The 24,296-nt window shown below is 36.3% G+C and overlaps 1 protein-coding gene across 14 annotated transcripts in view; it reads left to right on the plus strand.

The window, feature by feature from the left end:
* GPHN (gephyrin) overlaps positions 1 to 24,296 on the plus strand; it is a 636,202-nt gene that overhangs the window by 572,225 nt on the left and 39,681 nt on the right. For all 14 annotated transcript variants that reach the window (XM_043556393.1, XM_043556386.1, XM_043556392.1 and 11 more), the window contains one exon: positions 6,786 to 6,907. In XM_043556393.1, coding sequence (XP_043412328.1) covers positions 6,786 to 6,907 — 122 coding nt within the window. The remainder of the gene's footprint in view (positions 1 to 6,785; positions 6,908 to 24,296) is intronic.

Below are 24,296 nucleotides of genomic sequence, written 5' to 3' on the forward strand. Positions count from 1 at the left end.
ATTTCCTGAAGACAGTAATAACTCCTAATCTCCAAATCCTGCTCTGATATTTATCCTCCCTAACCTATCTATACTATTTAGTATCAGTGACATTCTTCACTTACCACTTTGAAACTGTCTCTTATATTCTGTGATTCCATCCTGTTTGATGCCCCGACTACTACTTCTGTTGTTCCTTATCTTTCTCCCATTCACTGAATGGAGTATTCTTTCCCAAAATTCTGTTCCACTGCTGTGTCTTCCCACTCTCTAAATTCTCCCTTAGAGTTTTTCTCTCATTTGAATACATGCAGGTAATTTCCCATATCTATAGCCTCAATCCTGACCTCTTTTTGTAAATTCAAGCCTTCATTTTTAACTTTCTTTGGGTATTTCTACCTGATGTTCCACTATTACCTAATCTCACTCACCATCTTTCCCTTTCTACCACCATAAAGAGTGGAATACTTCCTTCCAGATTTGCCTTTTTGTTTGTTGAAGGCATCACTATTTCCTGGAACCCTTTTTGCCAAGGCCATCAGTGACACTTAATTTTTTTTTTTTCATCTTTAATTGTGGTAAAATACACCTAACATAAAATTTACAATCTTAATCATTTTTAAGTGTATATTTCAGTAGTGTTAAATACATTCATATTGTTGTTCAACCAGTCTCCAGAACTATCTGAAATTCTGTACTCATTAAACAACAGTTCCTCATTTCCCCCTCCCTCCAGACTCTGGCAACTACCATTCTACTTTATGTCTCTATGAATTTCATTACTCTAAGTACCTCCTGTAAGTGGAATCACACAGAATTTGCCTTTTTGTGTCTGGCTTAATTCACTTAGCAAAATATCTTCAAGGTTCATCCGTGTTATAGCATGTGTCAGAATTTCCTTCCTTTTTACAATTGAATATTTCATTATATATATGGGTGTATATGTGTGTGTATATATTTATATAAAAATTATATATATAACATATATAAATTTATATAAAAATTCTATGTCTATAAATACACACACACCCCACATTTTGTTTATCTAGTCAGCCATCATGGGCACTTGGGTTGCTTCCACCTTTTGGCTATTGTGAATGATGCTGCTCTGAATAGGGGTGTGCAAATATTTCTTCAAGACCCTACTTTCAATTTTTTGGGTGTACGCTATCTTTTTAACATAAGGAGATTAGGTTTGGTGACAGCTTACTTATAGGAAAACTAGAAAATACAAAGAAGCATTGATTCACTACTTACTATATATGAGCTCTTACTATGTGCCAAGTACTATTTTAGTTGCCAGAATACAGTAGTTAACAAAAAAACACAGTGGTCCCCATCCTCATGAAGATTGCATTCTAGTGTAGTGCAAAAAGGGAAAGAAACCACTGCTAACATTTTGATATATAGTCATTCAATTTCTGTGCTTATATAAATATATATTTATTTGTAAAAATGAGACAGTGCCATAAATACTATTTTATTTTCTGGGTTTTATTTTTTCAGTTAAATAGCATATCACAAATCTTTCAATGGCAGTGATATGTGTCCATAATGCATCAATGTCTATAAAGAGTTCTGTTATATGTATCATAATTAATCGGTTCCCTATTGTTAGATATATAATTTGTTGACCATTTTTTACCATTGAAATAAACAATGCTGTGATGAACATATTTATTTGCATCTACCAAAAAAAAAGAGATACACTCAAAAATAATAGAGGTGAATCAAAATGGAATTGTTAAAAATATTTAATCCAGAGGAAGACAAAAAAAAAAAGAAAAAAGAAAAGAAAAGAAAATGGAGGGGGGAATGAAGGAAAAAAGAAACAAAAAAAAGCAACAAACAGAAAAAGGGTTTGAGAAAAGTGTAGTAAACTGAGGGAAACTTAGCAAGGCTTCTTGTTCATTTGGATTCCTCTGTGTCCCTTCATCTTCAGAGATAAGGATGCTCCTTTCCTCCAGGCATAGGGAGAGTACCTCTCACATGAAGGTTTTATGACCTGTGTAATGGGGAAGTCCTTCTTGCACATGCCATTTCTCAAATTCCTTCAGCTTGAAATATCCACTGTACCAGTTGCCATATTTTGGGGTAGCATGCCTTGAACCTCATCAGCCTCTTTTCACAGAGACATGCCATATCATCATTCTCAGATTTAGGTGAACACAGTGTTGCTATTTTGTAGCAAAACTAGGAAAGGAAATTTAGAAAACTAAATTAAACTAGAATATATTTCTAGTATCATTTCTTACATGCTGGTAAAGTCAGGAAGAAAACACAGGACAATTTTTGAAGCAAGATTATCAACTCTGCCTAATTCGTGCAAAGAGTCATCACGGTAGAAATAGAATGTGGACTTTTTTCAAATACAATTTGTAAACCTCAGTATTTAAAAACCAAATTCTTAAAATACTCCTTAAGTTATGTTTGAAAGCTCTAAATGCCCTTTTTTTCTTTCTGAGGCAATTAGGTTTTTTTGTTTGTTTATTTGTTTGTTTTCCCCACAGTTTAATCAGAAGCTATTTAAAATATGAACATCTCCATTAGAGTTTATAATCTGACTTTTTCTCTCAATGTGTTACATCTGTTTACCTGGACAATCTGAGTATTTCTAAGGTGTGTCCATAATTGCTAGAATTGGTTTTTGATCAATTAATAAAGTATTCTAGAAAAAGGAAAAAGAAAAGTAGGGATGTATAAGGGAGCTGTTTGCAATGGATATGGAGTTAGTGACCACTAGAGAAGCCTGATTATCTTCCCTTTGCAAAGAAGGGAGAAGTCTTATGCAGACAAGCCCATTTCAAAACATAGAAAAGGGAAAGTGAGTCATTATAATCAATCTCAGGCCCTTTGACAATTCAATCAAGACCATAAGATTAAATCTCCGAAGAACAGAAACAAAGAAGGATGTCTCTTGAAATAAACTAAGTGATTTCTCTTTTAGAAAGGAGACAGAGAACCGCCTCATGAGGGTTTAACAAAAGAATTTTAAATTTTGTACATTTTTATTTAAACTTCCTTTTGAAACTTTGCATAACAATAAAAATGCTAATCATTGAATATTCAGAATTGTATTTCCCTTTTGTTCTCAACATGCTTTCAAGTGGATAAATGTGGTCATGTCATATGTACTTCAAAGTGACCACTGGAATTCCAAATTGTTCTTCATGAATTTATGCTTTTTTGAAAGATAAATGCAAGAAAAATAAAACAAGCCAGAGTTATTCCAGGAAGTACAAGAATTTTATTATTAGATGAACCCATGAATTGGAAAAATATTGCTTATATATTATACCTGAAGTCCTTAGCACTAAGGTTGAATCCCTAACAGCTGACCCTAAAAATCAGCAGGAATAGTTAGAGAAGAGATCTCTCCCAAAGCCAATTTCTCAAACATAAACAAAGAAAAGCTCTTACAGACACACAAGAATTTAGCCAAACAAGCTACATCTTGTTTGTTGACAAGCAAGATGATTAGTATCAAATCAATGCTTTAACACGTCTTCACAAGAAAAACAAAAATTTGTACAAATTTGATCAAATAACCAAAAAGTCCTGGGAACCTTATTCTCACAACAAACAAAATAAATATCAGCTAGCTTTGGGAGCTCAACAAAAAAGGATCAGACCTTAAGGAAGTGCTGGACTTACCATCATAAGCAAAGAATCTCTGGAGCAAAGAGACTCAAGAGACCTCAGTGAAGTTCAATGTAACCAATAAAAGAATACTCGTAGGAAAGGGTCTTGTCTAAGTCTTGGTGGGACCTCTAGGACTATCAAAGTCTTGATACAACAACCACCAGGGAAATTTGTTGATCATACAAAGCTGTATAAAAATTTCTGAGCAAGGGAGAGCATCACCATGGAAGAATCCCAGTAGTGCCAGAAATGGAGGATATTACAGAAGGATATATACAGGACTTTGAGAACTGAGGTTGGTCATGAGAACTGGGGGTGGTTTTAAGGTCGAAATTAGCAAGTAAGGTCTAGGCAGAGACTGGTCAGATTTTATAAAATAGGTGAGTTGCTGAAATGGTCTCATCTTTGGAGCACATGAGTCCATCTGGAGTTATCATGGTCTCAATTTGCCCATGGTCTTGGAGTATATAAGTCTAAACAAGTTTATGTTAAAACAACTTGACTTAAGATAGTTGTTTGAGTTACTTGTCATGGTTTGGTACCGTTTCTCTGTTATACAAATAATAGTACAGTTTTGCAAATTGATGTTTCTGTTTCTCAGAAGGAAAGAGTTTGTATGTATGATAGCCAATTATAATGATTTGTAGACATTTAGACATTGAATATCTGAAATGAAGGGGTGGGACGCCTGGGTAAGAGAATGACTAAAACCATAGGGTCAAGGAAGATATGTTATTAGCATGTTCTTAAGAACTGTGATCTTTGGGAAGATAGTGAACTACAAAGGGAAATAAAAAGAATCAAAGTTTAAATGTTTGAAAGACAGTAGCACCACTAGTAACAGAAACAGGAAATTGAAATTTAATATATGGTAGACAGGAAAGTAACAAGGTAGGGAGATAATGGGTTATGTGTTGTTTTACTTTGTTTTTTTTTTCTTTTGTATTTTAACTGTGGCAGGTTTCAGGCATCATTTCAAAGATGACCAGAAGTATAAGATAACCAAAAAATAAGATTAAGTTTTAAAAGGAAATATTGTGAATTTGTTCTAGTATATTCAGCCTTAATCTCCCATTCAGTTCTGTTTTTCTTTGAAAATACATGAAATGCACTGTAAATCCCACACCCTCATTTAACTAAGTATTATTTTATCATGTCAGCTTTACAGATAAATGACTAGTTCTCCAATGATCTCTAATTGTTCTGTTATTTCTAGAACTGTTTACAGCAAAATAACACCCTAAAAACAGGGCTCTTGTTTAATTGGTCAGTACCCTTTTGTGAAAAAAAAAAATTATATAACCACACAGTTTCTTTCTGAAGCAACTTGTCTGATTAATGGAGTTAAAGAACTGTAAGCCTTGGCCTTTATAAAATTATAATGACTTCAATAACTGTGTGTTAATTAAGATCAGAAAATTAATCTATATTAGCACTGCAATAGCAATTTTCTAAGCTCTGCCAGACTAAGGATGAAAGTGGGTTGCAATGTCACATGGCATCTGATTAAGTTAAATTAATGCAGTATTTGAAGGGAAGACTCCCAGGTGACACTGAATAAGATGATCAGTTTTTCTCTAGCTATTTTAAGGGAACAGTTGGTTGCAAAGCTACTACTTTTCAACATAAAGCCAAATGTCCTTCAACATGGTATCACTAATGAGTCAGAAGGAAGATTGAAGGGGCTTGGGGTTATTGTTTGGGAGAACTGAGATATGAAGCTCTAGGTATTGGCCATATTAACAGCCTAAGTATCTAAAATGTGCAGGCTTGCCTTCAACTTCCTAAGGTAATAGTCCAGATTTTTTCACCTCCAAGATGTACTTTTTATTCATTTTGTATTTCTGGATTCAAAGTACATCTTAAAATTGATGTGTAAATTAAAGTTGTACGTTGGTGTGTCTGCATGTGTTAAGGACCACTCCTCTGAAGTATGTTATAACTGATCTAAATCTGTATTTACATTATAAGCTAATTCCATCTACACTAGCATCTAGGAGTAAAATATGAAAATAGTTGGGGTAAAATAGGTGCTCTTTAAATGTCATTTTTCATGAAGGAAGATAATCATATTTATTATATATTTACCCACATTAACTGAGTGTTCATTACTTCAATAAATCCTAAATACTTTTTTTTTAACGTTTATTTTTTTTTGAGGCAAAGAGAGACAGAGCATGAACAGGGGAGGGTCAGAGAGAGGGAGACACAGAATCCGAAGCAGGCTCCAGGCTCTCAGCTCAGAGCTTGACGTGGGTCTCGAACTCACGGACCGCAAGATCATGACCTGAGCTGAAGTCGGATATTTAACCGACTGAGCCACACAGGCACCCCAGTCCTAACTACTTTTAAAAGCAATTATTATTACTATATGTCATAAGTAAGAGCATTAAGGCATAATGTGTTTAGGTAACTTGAATTTGAATGTCTGAATCCCAAGCTCTTCCCACTGTATACCACACTGCCTCACTGAAACATCCTAACATAGAATAAGTTTCCAATAATTTTTTTCATAGACATAATGGGAGATATTAAATCTCTAAAGGGTGATTCAATTCAGAGTCATGGGATAATTATGCATATTTCTAGTTAAGTATTACTTGTTTAATTTTGCTACTAAAGAGACGAGATACTTGTCTCCCTCTCCTTCAAGTAAGTTTAACTTCTTTGATATTGTTGATCCCGCTTCAGAGAAGAGATCAAAAGCTTGAAAAAAAATATAAAAAATCATTTTCTTCAGACTTGAAAATATCATGTCACAAAGTCTCTACCTCAGATGTTCTCAGTGAAAGACAAACTAGAAAAGAATATTGGGAGGGAAAAAGAAAGTTGTTTTCTTTAGTTTGCCCCTGTGAGCAACCACTGGGAAGGCCAATCTCTACAAACCACTATTGTCGAATTGTAGCCAAAGCAGGTGTGATATCTGGCCTGCTATTTAGTCACCATTTAAACTTCTGAATGCTTTTTAATTCTGGAGGGACATTTTTTCCAACCTCCTATACTCTCTATCCAGGGACCCTTTGGGTGTGTACCTTCTATGTGCCAGATACTGTTGTAGGTGTTAGATAGGCTAACCCCTGTGTCCTACATCTACTTCTTTTCCATTAACCATAAGCAACATTATCCTAAGAGAATAATTTGTGGTGGTTTTTTTGGCTTTGTAGCTGCTAAATCCTGAAGATGACCTCTTACCAGGAAAGATTCGAGACAGCAATCGTTCAACCCTCTTAGCAACAATTCAGGAACATGGTTACCCCACAATCAACTTGGGAATTGTGGGAGACAAGTAAGTATTGGATTTTATTTGGAAGTTGTTTTTGTACAAATTTGAATTTGGGGAGTACTAACTAGGTGGGGTTGTTGCTAAAGAGACAAATTTAATACAGTAATTTTCAATAATCTCATTCTTCAGAAGCCAAAAAATTATGGACATGTCTATGTCCTTTAGGGACATTTTCCTAGAATGCCTATTACAACAGGAGAAATACTTTTTGCTCTCCTGTGGGTATGTTAAGTTTACAAGGGTCTTTTTTGATAGTGTTGGCTTTATTCTAATGGAATTAATGGTGATGGTATTATTCCTATTCACCCACACTTGTTTCAGGAAAGACAGGGAAGACACGGGTAAGAAGATAAAAAAGAATGTCAAAATTAGCACTAACTGCTCCTTTGTAGTTTAAGTACAGTTTTTTCTAGGACTTTTATATTGATTTTTGTAGCCTTATGTAACCCAAGTTTCTCCAGGCTTCATTCACCCATCTGTAACTAGAATCTGTGACTAGAATTGCCCATCTCTAAGAGCAATTACCGCATATGCTAAATTAACTCAGCCCTCTGCTAAATTCCCCCAAGGATTTCTGTACCTTCCAACCTGTGATCAAGATCAAGTCTTTTTCTGAGCACCCCACTACCACGCAGCACTGCCGTGCAGCCCTCTCTCATCAGGATTTCCAGTTCACAAGACACTTGCCTGCTTTTTTTAGTAATATTCAAACATCAACCTGGTAGAGACAAAGCTCAGAGACAAATCTAAGTGATAGATAGCATGATGTATCTGTCACCCATAATTGCCCCTTTCTTTCTTGTAACCACCTTGTCACTGAGAAAAGCTCATTATATCTGGATCTTTCTTCCCCAGGACAAGGTAAGAATTTCCCAGCAAATGTGCTTTTGAAGAGGCACCACCTTACTATTTCAGAGTATGCCCTGACACTTACACCCCAGCTTAAGCTCAAACTGGACACAACACAATCCAAACCTTGGACATAGCATCTTGCTGATAACATGAAAGGGAGTAGTTTTATGTTCTTTCACCTTTCAAAGTTCTCTCCTTTCCTCATAGTTTTTTTTCTTTGTCTGAGGATATTGGAATACAGAGTCTGTTAGACATGTTTTCAAATGTCATTGTTTTTAAAATCTTCACCTTTGTATTTACTTGGATGCTTAGTTTTAGAGATGCCCATAACTGAGTAACCAGCCAACTTAGAACCCATGCTGGTGAAGACAGTTACTTAATATCACTTTGACCCAGGCTCCCTAGCCCTTGGGAAAGAGTAGAAATAACCCACTGAAAAAAAAAAGGGGGCCGGGGGTGGGGGGGCAGCAGGAGGATGAGTAGTTATGTGAATTTGGGCCTGACTATTAACCTGTCCTTTTTTTTTTTTAACTTTTTTAAAAGTTTATTTATTTATTTTGAGAGAGAGTGAGTACACTGGAGGGGTAGAGAGAGAGAATCCTAAGCATGCTTCACACTATCAGTGCTCAGAGCCAGATGCAGGGCTCCAATTCACAAACCCGTGAGATCATGACCTGAGCCAAAATCAGGAGTCAGATGCTTAAACAACTGAGCCACCCAGGGATCCCTAACCTGTCTTTTCATATAAACTTCAAGCACCCAAAAGTTATCCTGACGCAGGTACACCTTTACAAAAGACAAAAATTAACTTCCCAAAAGAGATAAGAGGAACCCAAGAGTTCCAAAAGCACAGAGTAGGTCCAGAAACTCTAGGGACCAACTCACCAGATTGTTTAGGATTTGTTTCCCACCTACAACTGCCTCTGGCCTTGCCTTCAAGGGCATTAATGGGCTGTAAGAAATATTATAAGGTAAAGGAAGCACTTTTGTGTGTGTGTCATTTTTACCTTGAGCTTTTCTGGACTATAATTCTGTCCACTCCTCCTATTTTTGCACTTTTTTTTTGTTTTGTTTTGTTTTGTTTTGTTTTGTTATATTTATTTTTGGGACAGAGAGAGACAGAGCATGAACAGGGGAGGGGCAGAGAGAGAGGGAGACACAGAATCGGCAACAGGCTCCAGGCTCCGAGCCATCAGCCCAGAGCCTGACGCGGGGCTCGAACTCACGGACTGCGAGATCGTGACCTGGCTGAAGTCGGACGCTTAACCGACTGCGCCACCCAGGCGCCCCTATTTTTGCACTTTTGTATATAAAAACAATTGCTTACTTGATATACTGTTTTTGCTGCCATTACACCATTGAAGGCCTCATATGTTGATACGCTAATATTTAATTGTCTCAGACCCACACTGTTGAGTTATGGTAGATGTTTACTAATAATATTGGTTTCATATGTTAACTCCAAAATGTTCCTTGAAAACAATATAAAGAACAATAAAAGTATAAGCAAGATATAGGCAGTTCTGAGAATATACATATCTCTAGTGCATATCCTTTTCTCAAATGAAAATATGTTCCAGAAAACTGAGAACAATGTTTTTAAAATACAACAATGCAAAGCTAGACTTTCTCAGTCTTAGAGTGCTATATTAAAGAGGCCCAGAGTAAATGGTTAGAATGCAGAGGTGGAATGTGGGTGGAAAGAATTTATAACTGTTCTAATGGAAATGTGTGCTGGGAATTTAGCAAAGGAAACAAGGTACATTTAATCTGCAGCCTGTTGATACTCTGTGAAGTCTGCCTCCCTCTTCATTCTTCTCGTTCCTATGTAGCCCTTTGCTAATGAAAGCAAATGTTATACAGAAGCCTCTCTGTGAAGCTCTCCAGGGAAACAAGAGGGTCATGGGAGAAACTACACTTTCTTTAAAGCAAGGAGAGAAACAGCTCAAGAATGTCAGCAAGCCCAGAACCCCTGCTCAGTTGCGACAGATAAGAGTAGGGAGTAAGAGCTCTATTCTTATATTTAAAATATGGTTGGAGTCTGGTTTTTAAATTCTATGATTCTACTTCTCAGCTCTTATTCTTATCACCAACCATAATTATAATGATAAATGTTGAAATTGTAGACTAAGACTCTATAATTAAATTAGGCTTAATTTTTCCTCTGTTTATTGTACATGTTATTTAAAGAGGGTATCGTGAAAATTTGGGGAAAGGTGCTTCAAATACCTGATAGTTAGCAACTGTATTTTAAAAGCATTCACTTATAAGTATTTTGTGTGTATTAAAATATATTCCATAAAGACAATTTCTCACAGCATGTGTAACACAAGACTGTTGGAGTTCCTAGCAGTTTTTTAAAAAGACAAATTTGAAACAGAGATGTTAAATGAACTTGCCCAGCATTATGCAAGTTACTGGCAGAGGTGAAAATGGAATTTAAGTCTTGAAATTATCAATCTGCAATTCTTTGCTATCATTATGAAGACAAGATAATAACTACATATGTTAGAAAGGAATCATAACTATGCGCTACAGTGGTCAGAGTTTTTTTTTTTTTTTATATATAAAGGTGCAATGTTAGCTAAAACATGAAGGATGAATAGAATTTGTATAGTTAGAAAAAGAGTGTGTTAATCAAGTAGGAAACATGGAATGAATAAAAAGTAGAGAAGTAGAAAATGAAATACAGAAGTAGAAATAAACAGCAAGCTACTCAAAGTCAGGCCAGAATGATTAGAACAGGAGGTTTAGGTAGAAGGATAATGGAGGTGAATTTGGTAGAAATTTGAGGCCAGACTTTGAAAGGCTTTGCAATCCAAGCAGAAACTACCCAATTCATTTAAATTTGAAACTTTAAAAAAAAAAAAAAGCGAAATTGACATCATAACCATTATTTTACAAAGATAATTTGACCAAGGCATTTCACATGGGCTAAAGTTGGAGATGGACTAGGTATAACAATACAATTTATTTATTCATTGTTCAGTCAGTCAGGAAGTATTGGTTGTGTACCTGTGAGAATCAGCTAGAGATCTTATTTAAAATGCTGATTCTGGGGCACCTGGGTGGCTCAGTCAGTTAAGCGTTCAACTCTTGATTTTGGCTCAGGTCATGATCTTGTGGTTCATGAGATGGAGCCCACTGCATTGACAGTGCAGAGCCTGCTTGAGATTCTCTATCTCCCTCTCTCTACCCCTCTCTCTCTGTTTCTTTCTCTCTCTCTCTCTCTCTCTCTCTCTCTCTCACACACACACACACACTCAGATAAATAAGCTTTTTTTTTAAATGCTGATTCTGATTTAGCAGTTGTGGGGTGGGCCAAGATTTTGCATTCTAACAAACTCCCAAGGACACCAAGCTGTTGGTCCATGGATCACAGGAAATAACAAGGATTTTTGTCAATTTAGTCATGCATCTACTATGAATCTTAAGACCAAGGCTATTGAAGATACAAAGCTTAAACAGACCTAGATCTTGCCTTTGAAATTACATGTACTAGAAATGTACTAGAATTTAGAGATTAGTAATAAAAATGTTTTATGAAGTTACAGAGCTTAAACTCACATTTGGAAGTAGAATTTCTTTAAGAGATTAAATCAAAAGACATTGTGAAGGTTATTACATATAACAGAAGAGTGTCAATGTTGATTTGTCTTCATCTGGATTACAAAGCCTCATCAAAATGGTATGTGACTATAAACACAAATAAAATGCCTGCAAAACCCAGCTATCAGGTCTGTCTACCACAGTTTTACATTCCTCGCTAGCAGTACACCATTTCCACTTCTTCATGTTTTATTTGTAGTTTATCTTTTCTTGATTTTTGTAGCTCCTCTTCCTATGTTCATTCCCTAAATTTAGGAGTCCCCATTGCTCCCTCTTGGCTTTCTGTCCTTCTGATTCCTTATGCCAATGACTCCCAAACTTCATCTCTGTCTTGGGCTCCATGCCTAGATCCACTTACTTCCTAGGTGCATCTTCTTTAAGTTCAGTGGGCATTGCAAACTCAACCTGTCCAAAAATCAGTTCACCATCCCCTCACCTCACTCACTGCCTCTCCCCACGACTGCCCTGTTCCATTTCCTTTCATTCTTCTATCTCAGTGACTGCCTCACCACCTACCCAGTCACCCAAGCCAGAAAAAACCTGAGCACGTCATCATAGGTCCTCTCTTTCACTCACCCCTGTATTTAAGTCCTGGAGATTTTCCCTTCTTGATATTTCTTCTCTGCATTCTCATCCCTTCATCCATACTGTCCTGGCTTAGTTCAGGGCTCCATTTATTTTTTGTCTAGACATATGAGACTGCCATCTTAACTGGTGTCCATTCTTGAAGTCTTCTTCTCCTCTAACTCACCCTCGATTCTGCTACCAATATGACCTTTCTAAGGTGTGTATTCTATACCTGTGGCAGAATTGGGGCTTTATTATATATGGATAAGCACACCCTAATAATTCAACAAACTTTTATGAGGGGTTACTGTGTCAGGTATTGTACCAGTCCTTGGTACTACAGAGATGAATGATACAGTTATTAGTAAGAATACAAAGAAGTTTTCAATTCTGATCCTTTACTCTCTTCCCTTCCCACCCAATATACATCCATTTTCTCCAGACTCCTTACTGCAAACATGTCAGTCTTCATTGAGTACCCATCATATATAAATAGCACTGTACTACGTTCTCTCACTTATGTGTCTTATTTAAGCCTCTTGAAACAACAGAGCCAGATAAGTGTCTGTTATCCCCATTTTGGAGATAATAGTACTGAAACTTAAAAAAATTAAACTGTTCAGAGTTACGCAGCTAGTAAAAGGCGGAGTAAGGAGTTCAACCCAGGCCTGTCTTAACTCCGGGGTCCTTTCTAGAACCTTTTGCTCTACCATGCTACCCTTTTAATTGGAGTTAGCATCTGTATTTCATTAATATTAAGGTTAATAAACTAAATAGGCCATATCTATTTTAATGAATAAAACCCCTTAGTAAATAGTAGCTGTGAACATTTCAAAAGCCAGAGGGGAAAATTTAGTTTAAATTGTGAATTACATATTAACTGTGTAGTTATAAGTGAATTTTAAAGACTTGAGTTGCAGAATCCAAATCTTTAGATGATATAGATGATATAGAAATGAGGAAAATGACAGGAGGATTTATTACAGTCTTCCTTTTATAATTTCTTCCTTTACCTTTCTTCCCACAGCTGCTGGGGCTGCATTTGCGATATTTATTATGTTTGGATAATTTGTTACACCAAGTTCATAGTATCTTTTGTGGGGGTGGGAGATAAAGGAGAAAGGAAAAGAGAAGAGAGCATACACACAGTGTGAATGTATAATACTTTTGTAGTCAGCCCTACATTTATTCAACTTACAAATAACCTAGATTCCTAAACAGCCAACCTTATTCTTTCCTTTTTCCCTACTCACCATATAAAGTTTCTCTGTCACTACATTAAAAGAAGGGAAGGGAGAAAAAGCATTTTGAGAAGTAGGGGGGAAGGCCAGGAACAACAAGAACAATTTAGTGGTACCGTTAATCTCCTTGCTGCCTGACCCTCACAATGTAGCCTATTTAGGAGAGATGTTTGTTAAGCCCAGATATCCCACATACTGGCTGAATGTGTTCTATTCACTTTGCTATACTTTCTGATAATATAATATTTAAAGAAACAATTGTGTTAAAAAGTATTCTACTTGAAAGTTTGCATATTAATGTGAATACATTTAAACCAGACATCCAACATCTGAGTAAATCTGCTGTCCTGAATGAACAGGAGTAAATCACTTAGAACTTGGAGTTCTTTGAGGCAGTGGGAAAACTGTACGGAAACAGAACCTTAGCATAGCAAGATACTAGGGGCCCAGCAAGAAGTGCATTAGCCGCAGGAAATGACTAAAGAAAGGCAGGTGGGAAGATGTCATAAGCAAATGCTTTATATTTCAACATTGTTTCTTCAGTCTTCCATCTTGCTTCCACAGTTCAGGCTAGTACTGCAGGGTAATTCCACAATATACGAGTAACATTATGAGCTAAATTAAGGTTTGTTTGTTTACTCTAGAATCATACCCACCATGTGTAGTACTTATAGATGTTTATATAGAAAGGTGTTCTAGGTTACAAACAACCAATTTTACATAATCTGTGAGTTACAAATTAGCTGTGCAAAAAAGACTTACCTGAAGCTAGCAGCTTTGTACTAACTGCATAGTATCTTTTAATGCTGTCTACAGAGATGTAATTAGTAGTAAGACATTAAAAGACTTTAGATATGGGTTAACATGATCATCTTCTCTTCCTGGTCCAATTCTATTATGCACCTCTTGGGCCATTGTTCTAGAGGTTCTAGTGTACATTTTTAATGTAACTTTTTAATCTTAGAATAAACAAATGTTCATTGAAGAAAATTTAGAAAATATAGGTTCATCAAAAAAAAGCAAAGAAAGGAAATTAACATATAATCCCATTACCCAGTATTACTCTCCTTTTATTCTTCAATTCTATGTGTGTATAGAGTTCATATATGTGTGAGTGTAAGAAAACAAAGAAATCATACTCTTATTATAACTTTTCATTTTCCCACAATGTACCATAAACATCTGATTACATAGTTCTCTGCTATATCACTTAAATGCCTATATATTATTCTCTAGTATAAAGTTTAATATTACGTATTTATACAATCCCTTATTGTTAGGCATTAGGTTGTTTCTAATCTTTCTCATTTGCAAGTAAATGATGAACACCTCTATAACTAAATCTTGGCATATACCCACAATTATTTGCGAGTGTCTTTAAATTTTTATTTTATTCATTTTGTGACCATTTGTTGAGTGTCTGCCATATCCAAAACTATGTTGATGGCAGAGGTAAAATGGTAAATAACTGCTGTCCTCAACTGCTGGTAGGCATGTAAAACAAGTTGTTCATGACTGTATCCTCAGCAATTAGAACAGTGCCAGCACATGGTAACTATTCAATAAGTGCCAGGAAGTAACAGAAAAAGAAAGAGAGGGACCACTGAGTATGAACCTGAATATGAAATTAGTCAAGTCTAGAGGTTTCTAATTGGCACAAATTGGTATGAGTCTATAGGGATAAACTGCTTCTAAGCTCCATCCTGTTTCTACCTGAATATGGGATAGTAGATGTCCTGGTTTTCTTTTTCCCATGGCTGGTTCAATGACTTCTTAGCCCCCTTTTGTCCTCTAGGCAGCATGAACTACTACTATTTCCCTACTGTGGGGGAAGAGTCTGAGACAAATGAGGAAGTTTGGATAGGTAAATGAGTATGGCATACCATATTTGCCAGCCAAGATAATTGTGGGCAGACTTGGTTAAGATAGTCATCATTTGGGCACATATGTTTTTCTTTGTTTTTCCTTTCCCTCACTTTCCTGATAAAATTTCTCAGAGAAATTGCTGTTTTATGTGGCTTATACAGAGTGGAAAAAGGATTTGTTCATAGTTAGCCAGGGATATATTCTTTCCCAGCAGGAAGCTCCATGAAGAAGTGTCTTGGTACCCCTGTGTACACAGCACTAAGTAGGAATACAACTCCTAGATCAGGTAGCCCTGCCGTCTTTTCCTATACTACCGTTTCTTTCCATGGAACCTAGAAACTATGCAACTGTCCAGAAGAATCTTACAGGGTCCCTTCACAGTGAGTCCAAAAACCTAGCCATAGGAGCAGGCAAGAAAGTATGGCGCTGACAACAGAATTCCGTTACTAACTGAGACACATCCCCCAAAAATGCACAATGTAAAGCTTTGTGGCTGAGATAATTCGTTTTATCTTTCTGAAGAAAAAGAAATATAAACTAGGAGGGGAAAAGAATTCCAGATGGATTTGGGAAGCCTCTAATTTAAAAAGTTGGGGAGCTGTTTCCTTGGGCTTAAATAGATGGATGTTATACATTTACCTCTTCAATGAAATAAGTAGTAATCATGATCCAAATATACAGAATCCCCTTGGGAAATTTTTTTTAGATAAAGTTCAGCATTAATCAAGTTTATATAATGTCTAAGACTGATTTTAACTATTCAGCTGTTTATATTTTTACAGCAGCTTTAAAACAGCTTGGTAATGTAGCTTGTAACTGCTGACTTAGCCCTTCTAGCCTTTCAAGGCCTGCAGGGCTGAGAAATTCCCATAATTAAGAAAAGGGTTCCCCCTTCTGGAAAATTGCCATCACAGTAGCCTGCCCCACTCAAATCGTACTGGGCTTCCTAGGCTCTGTCATAGATTGGTGTGCGGGATCTGAATTGCCTGCTCCTGTTGTTGCCAATTTGTGAAGCTGCCTCTTCACATTAGAGCATGAAACAGAAGGAACAAGCACTGAGACAGCAAATTGGATTCTTAAAAAACTAGCACATTTAGGAGGAATTATCAAGATAGAGTTAACAGTACAGTGGTTATTTGGGCAAAGCCCGTTGCCTTACATCTTACAATTTGTGAACAAAACATATCCTAACATCTTGGTGTTTACCTAATGTTCTAAAAGTAGAAATTTCTATCAAGGAGAATTTTTATTTGTTTTTTTTTAAATATGAAATTTATTGTCAAATTGGTTTCCATACAACACCCAGTGCTCATCCCAACAAGTGCCCTCCTCAGTACCCCTCACCCACCCTCCTCTCCCTCCCACCCCCCATCAACCCTCAGTTTGTTCTCAGTTTTTAAGAGTCTCTTATGTTTTGGCTCCCTCCCTCTCTAACCTTTTTTTTTTCTTTCCCCTCCCCCATGGTCTTCTGTTAAGTTTCTCAGGATCCACACAGGAGTGAAAACATATGGTATCTGTCTTTCTCTGTATGGCTTATTTCACTTAGCATCACACTCTCCAGTTCCATCCACGTTGCTACAAAGGGCCATATTTCATTCTTTCTCATTGCCACGTAGTACTCCATCGTGTATATAAACCACAATTTCTTTATCCATTCATCAGTTGATGGACATTTAGGCTCTTTCCATAATTTGGCTATTGTTGAGAGTGCTGCTATAAATATTGGGGTACAAGGGCCCCTATGCATCAGTACTCCTGTATCCCTTGGGTAAATTCCTAGCAGTGCTATTGCTGAGTCATAGGGTAGATCTATTTTTAATTTTTTGAGGAACCTCCACACTGTTTTCCAGAGTGGCCGCACCAGTTTGCATTCCCACCAATAGTGCAAGAGGGTTCCCGTTTCTCCACATCCTCTCCAGCATCTCTAGTCTCCTGATTTGTTCATTTTGGCCACTCTGACTGGCGTGAGGTGATATCTGAGTGTGGTTTTGATTTGTATTTCCCTGATGAGGAGCGACGTTGAGCATCTTTTCATGTGCCTGTTGGCCATCTGGATGTCTTCTTTAGAGAAATGTCTATTCATGTCTTCTGCCCATTTCTTCACTGGGTTATTTGTTTTTCAGGTGTGGAGTTTGGTGAGTTCTTTATAGATTTTGGATACTAGCCCTTTGTCCGATATGTCATTTGCAAATATCTTTTCCCATTCTGTTGGTTGCCTTTTAATTTTGTTGATTGTTTCCTTGGCAGTGCAGAAGCTTTTTATCTTCATGAGGTCCCAATAGCTCATTTTTGCTTTTAATTCCCTTGCCCTTGGGGATGTGTCAAGTAAGAATTTGCTGCAGTTGAGGTCAGAGAGGTTTTTTCCTGCTTTCTCCTCTAGGGTTTTGATGGTTTCCTGTCTCACATTCAGGTCCTTTATCCATTTTGAGTTTATTTTTGTGAATGGTGTGAGAAAGTGGTCTAGTTTCAATCTTCTGCATGTTGCTGTCCAGTTCTCCCAGCACCCTTTGTTAAAGAGACTGTCTTTTTTCCATTGGATAGTCTTTCCTGCTTTGTCAAAGATTAGTTGGCCTTACTTTTGTGGGTCTAGTTCTGGGGTTTCTATTCTATTCCATTGGTCTATGTGTCTGTTTTTGTGCCAATACCATGCTGTCTTGATGATTACGGCTTTGTAGTAGAGGCTAAAGTCTGGGATTGGAATGCCTCCTGCTTTGGTCTTCTTCTTCAAAATTACTTTGGCTATTCGGGGCCTTTTGTGGTTCCATACAAATTTTAGGATTGTTTGTTCTAGCTTCAAGAAGAATGCTGGTGCAATTTTGATTGGGATTGCATTGAATGTATAGATAGCTTTGGGTAGTATTGACATTTTGACAATATTTATTCTTTCAACCCATGAGCACAGAATGTTTTTCCATTTCTTTATATCTTCTTCCATTTCCTTCATAAGCTTTCTATAGTTTTCAGCATACTGATCTTTTACATCTTTCATTAGGTTTATTCCTAGGTATTTTGATTCTTGGTGCAATTGTGAATGGGATCAGTTTCTTTATTTGTCTTTCTGTTGCTTCATTGTTAGTGTATAAGAATGCAACTGATTTCTGTACACTGATTTTGTATCCTGTGACTTTGCTGAATTCATGTATCAGTTCTAGCAGACTTTTGGTGGAGTCTGTCGGGTTTTCCATGTATAATATCATGTCATCTGCAAAAAGTGAAAACTTGACTTCATCTTTTCCAATTTGGATGCCTTTGATTTCCTTTTGTTTTCTCATTGCTGATGCTAGCACTTCCAACACTATGTTAAACAACAGCAGTGAGAATGGACATATCAAGGAGAATTTAGACCCAAATCTAATTAGTTCTTGTCATCTTTATAAACTGCCTTTCTTCCCTTGTGAAATAAATACCTTTTGGGGCACCTGGATGGCTCCATAAATTGAGCGTCTGACTCCAGCTGAGGTCATAATCTCATGGTTTGTGAGTTGGAACCTGGCATTGGGCTTGCTGCTGTCAGCTCAGAGTCTGCTTCGGATCCTCTGTCCCCTTCTTTATCTGCCCCTCCTCTGCTCATGTGCTCTCTCAAAAGTAAATAAACATTTTTTAAAAAGAAATAAATACCCTTTCCTGCTCAAAATGCAAAGTTTTAATTTTGAATCAATATAATTTTTTTTCTGATAGATTTCTAAATAGATTTGTTTATTAAGAGAGGACTCTCATTTTCTATTGGCCAACCAAAAATGTGCTTTCTACTTTAACATGCGTGCTTTTTTTAATAAATGAAAGCACATTCTTTTTTTTTTTTTTAAGTTTATATGTTTATTTTTCTGGGAAAGAGTGAGGGGGAGACAGAGAATCCCACGCAGGGTCCACACTATGAAGTGCAGAGCCCTACAAAGGGCTAGAACTCTCAAATCCTGAGATCATGACCTGAGCCAAAATCAAGAGTGGGATGCTTAACCAACCTAGCCTCCCAGGCACCCCAACAGATGGACTTAACAACAAGAGATTATTCCCACTCCCAGGGACAGACTTGGTAGCTGTTATAGTTGCCTTTCTTAACCCTTAAGAGTTGCTGTTATAGTTGATGTTGCCAATTCTTCTAAACATAACTTCTGGGTATTACTGTACATTTAGAAATGTTTTTCTTACTTGTCCCCCATAGAAAGTAATATCTTCTAGAAAGCCTTTCTGGATTCTCCCATGCCAATTCTGAAAATTCTGTACCACTCAACATTTATACCATTTTACCTTATATGTAATTTCACTTTAATTATGTATTTGAATTCCATCAATGATATTAATTTCATTGCTTAGTTTATTTATTTTCCTAAATTTTTGTCATATGTTTTCTGCACTTGCTTATAAACTTAAAGGCAGGGACCATGCTTTCTTCTGTGTTTACATGACTTTATAGTGCCTAAACACCCAGTGGGACTGAAGAAGGACTAAATGATGGCTAAATGTAGTATGGAATTTGATTCAATACATGAAGTAGATACCCAGAAATACTTGCAGTTGAGGAATTTATCCTTGACCTCTGACAAAATTAGTCTATGGTTAGTTTATGTTCAGAACTGTTTTCTTGTTATCTTGGTATGATCAGTTGCCATTATTCCTTAATCTCTAAATCCTACAATTTTTCTCCTTTTTCTACTGTCATCCTCACTCATCTTAAAATGATACAACTCACAGTTGGTGTAACAGATGAAACAGGAAACTAATTAGCAGCTGTTGTCCATCTGTGTGTTTATATTAAATATTTTAAAATAAAACTGCATTTGCATTCTGAATGCTCTAAAATCCATAAAATCTAAACTTGGGTAAAGGCTCTGTCTTGGTTTTGAATTTTATGGTAGACTTCATCATAAAACAAAACAAAATTTTTTTTTTATGTCAGAATCAGGATTGTAGTCATTTAGTGGCAGCTGGGTGGCTCAGTCGGTGGAGCATCTGACTCTTGATCTCTGAGTCTTGAGTTCAGGTTCCATGTTCGGCATGGAGCCTACTTTATAAACAAACAAATAAATAAGGATTATAGTAATTTAAGGCAGACACAGATTTTAAAAAGCAAAAAAAGTCTGAAGTGAAAATGGTCTCCCAAAGCCCTCTGAAATCTGAAAAGATGTTATAGTCAAAAGATATTATACCTTCTAGACATATTCTTTCACAGAAATTGAAGTACATAAAGTATTGAGAAAGCTACATGCATTCCCTGATGGATTTATTTTGAGATATGCTTTACCTTTCTGTTAACTTTAAGCTTTTTTAATGTCTGATTAAGTTGGAATTCTGGGGAGAGTACTCTTATTATTATTATTATTATTGGTAGCCATTCCCCAAGCTGAAAGTGAATGTCATAGCTTTGGGAAGAAAAATGCTTTTACTTTGTTTACTCAAGTCAAATAGTTAAATGCTCCTGATGTTCAAAAAGTGAGAGGAAAAAAGTATGACCTGCAAGATGAGTCTTACATTGCAATGCTGGAGTCAGTTTCTCCCTCTATGCTTCAGTCTCTATGTGAAAAGAAAATAGTCGTTGGGTTTATACTAATTTCATTTATTTCCAGAGAATCACAGTATCTTAGAATTGAAAGGAACTTCTGATGTTAGCCAGTTCAGACTTTCACCTAGTGAAGATGTTAGAGAAAATTTCTGACAGCCAGCCATCAGGTTTTTGTTTGCCACTTTTAGTGAGAAAGATCTTCATTCTTTTGTCGAATGGCTGCTGTGGCAAGCCAAAGTCTTCACCCCTGTTTCTTCCATCCATTAGTCCTAATTCTGCCCTCTGGAGCAATACCAAATAAATTTACTCCCTCTTCTGTATGACAAACTTTCAAAGAAGGCACTATTTATGATTATATAAATGAGAAGTAGTATCTTCTCTTCCATCTGCAGACAGTATTACTATATTACGTTATAGTCGTAACAGTTGCACACTCTTCATTCCCAAAGCTATTATAGAGAGATTGAGTTGAAGCCAGGGTTAATTTGGTTTATTTATTGAGTGCCTACAATGTACAGGTCAGGGCAACCAAGAGGCCTAGATAACATGAGACCTTGTCTTGTGAGACAGCTACACATTATCATATCAAATTTATAAATTTGCCTCTTATCACAATTTATTGCCTCTCTATGCTTTTTAGTTCTTTTAAATTCCACTTCAACATTAATATGCCACTCTTGCTTTTTTGCTTATTTACACTTGGCTGGTGTCTCTTTACCCTACTGTTGATTTCCAGTCTTTCCTCTTTTACTGTACCCTTTGTGAATAACATTCAAATGGGATTTGACCTTTAAAAAAAAAAAAAAGGCTCAATCTCGTACCAGCCTTAAGTCACTATAACCCTAATCCTGGCATAAAGTTTATTTTGCTTTACCGTGAAGTTTGCTATAAATTATTCCTTTGATATTTTTTTCTCCCATCTTACTTTATGTTTACAGTTCATCCAACTTTGTTATTTCTTCCTTGTCCTTTTTCCTGTTATTGGTTTCATCCAGGTGCTATTTTTCCCTTTTGCCCCCTTACTATTTTAGAAGGTATGCTAGACTTTACCATTCCCCTTGTGCTTTCCTTCCAATTTCTGATACCCATAATCAAATATGCATTTCTCCACTATTATATTTTTTAAAAGGTGCTAACTATATCCTTCTTCCAAGACATTCCCATTTCCTCTATGTCCCTACACCAGTGAACTTTTACTTCCCCCATCTCCTCCCACCCATAAACTTAGGTATTGCTGAGAAAATGCTTTGAAATCTAGACAAGGATTAAGTTGTCTTTTGTAGTAAGTCTGTACACATTCTGGGGAATCCATATCTAGTATATACATTATAATTTCCCAGTTTATTTGATCATTATTCATTTAGATTTAGCTATATATATAGTTTTATAAATGTGTTTATATATGTATTTCAAAAATGCTTCTTACCCTCCTTGTCTTCCCCTATCTTGAGATTTGTGATCTGATCCATTTTTTTTTCATTTAGAGTCATTATTCCAAAACATTACTGGTTGATTTATTATCTGAATCTTTGCATTTTCACAAATATGATTCTTCTATCCTTATAGGTCAATGGTGTCTGACTGGGTATAGGATTTAGAGCTTGCAGGCCTTTTTTCTCAGAGTATATTTATGGTAATCTATGGTTTTGCAGTTTGGGTATTGTAGGTAAGAAGTCCAAAGCTAATATTATTTTCCTTTGTTAATAACCCCCATGTTTCTGTCTGACAGCTGGTAAGATTTTCTGTTTTATCCTTGAAGTTACAAAATTGTACCAAGACATTCTTAGGTTTATATTTTTTGGCAATCTTGTCTTGAACTCAGTACATTTTTTTAAATTTCCAAGACCTTTTCAAATAAATGAAATTTTCTTCCTTCATTGGTTCCTTTTTTTCTTTTGGAATTCCTATTGGTAATCTACAGTCTCTTGCTCTGTCTTCCAATTTTCTTATTATTTCCTGCACTGACTTCCCTCCCTTTGTATTTCTGTACATTCCTTTGAGGTTTTTCTGCCACTTGGGCTTTCAGGCCACTGACAGAGTTTGCACCAGGCACTATCTCCACCTTCATCTACTAAATTTTAAAATTTGAAAATCATGTTTTCCATTCCAAAACATCCTTTTCATGTTGTAAGTCTATCTCCATTAGTGCTTTGTTTGTTGTTATTGCTGCTAAAATTATTTATTTCCCCCAGCAGCTTTACTTCAGTAGCATCTGTCCTAAATATTGTGCTTATCCTACCACCCTCCAGATGCTGGCCTCTTAGATTGCTGGTATTTTCCTTTGCCTACTGAGAGTTTTATTTATTCTCAGCCTGCAGGAGGCTGCTAGGGTAGTGTGGCCACTAGGTGAACATGGTTGTAGTGGAAAAAAGGATCATAAGTGGTAAAAGGCACAGAAATCACAGCTCATGAATTGCCGAGCACCAGTGGCAAGCTGCCAGTGTTCTAGTGAAATGCAAAAAGAAAGAGAGAGAGAAAGGAAGGAAAGAATGATACCTTTGTGCTTAAACTATATTCCACTAAGCTTCAAGTAATTTAAATCAATGAATGTTAGAAATAGAAAGAATGTGGTCGAAATGTTCTTATTTTACAGGTAAGGATAATGAGACCCCAAAAAGTGATGTTTGTTTTTCAGAGTCATCTTAATTAGCAGTAGAGACAAAACTGGGTTCTAGACCTTCAATTAATAGTTCTATTTTCTGTCACATAGTACTTCATTTTTTAGCTTTTTGTTCTAAATCAGCTCTCTTGTAGAATGCTTTTATATAATATTGGTACTCTAAGAGAACAGTGGGTAGTTACTTAATAGTTCAAGCGAAAATGGATAGAAAGTGCTAGTAAATCCAGACTAATGCTGGTATTAGATTTATCTTCAAAGAAATTATTATTAATCACCATTCAAATCTAATTAAAACTGCAGTTGTTAATGAAGAAAGAAATGATATCACAATATTCCTTTAAGATGTGCTGCACTTTGAGAAAAGGTACTGGTATATACCTAGGAAACATAATCTGCTTAATCCAGTATCCCCTCCAGTAGCAATGCTGAGAAGATAGTTCAAATTTTAAAAGTACAAATCATTGGGTTTTTATCATCTCTATTTAACATATACAAATAAGATTTATATATTTAGGTTAGAATAATAAACAGTTTTTATCTGAAGGCACACTGTATATAACAAAATATCTTTCACTATGTGAATATTACTGTAGTTTAAAAGAACAGTAGAATGAACATAGGGTAACCTTGAACCTTTCACCACCTCTGTGAACCCCAGGGCCCTCTCTCCCTGTGCCTACTCATAGAATGATGAAATTAACACATAGCTGTGAAAATGCCTAGTTCTTTTTTTTTTTTAAGTTTATTTATTTTTGAGAGAGAGTGTGTGTGCACAGGAGGGGCAGAGAGTGAAAGAGAGAGAGAGAGAGAGAGGGAGACAGAGGATCCAAAGTGGGCTCTGCACTGACAGCAGAGAGCCCAATGCGGGACTCAAACCCACAAACCATGAGATCGTGACCTGAGCTGAAGTCAGATACCTAACCTACTGAGCCACCCAGGCACCCAAAAGCGCATAGTTCTTTTACAACATACATGTTATTGTCATTACTTTTATTTCTTAAATATCAAATTATCTAATATGTACAAAGTAATGTCATATGAAAAACACATGTGAGATATATACAGTCATATTAAAGGATCAGATTGTAATGTTTTAGTTTTACTCTCCCATCTTTCAGAAAATTATATACCATGCTC

The sequence above is a fragment of the Prionailurus bengalensis genome, chromosome B3, assembly GCF_016509475.1.
Source record: "Prionailurus bengalensis isolate Pbe53 chromosome B3, Fcat_Pben_1.1_paternal_pri, whole genome shotgun sequence".
NCBI lineage: Eukaryota > Metazoa > Chordata > Mammalia > Carnivora > Felidae > Prionailurus > Prionailurus bengalensis.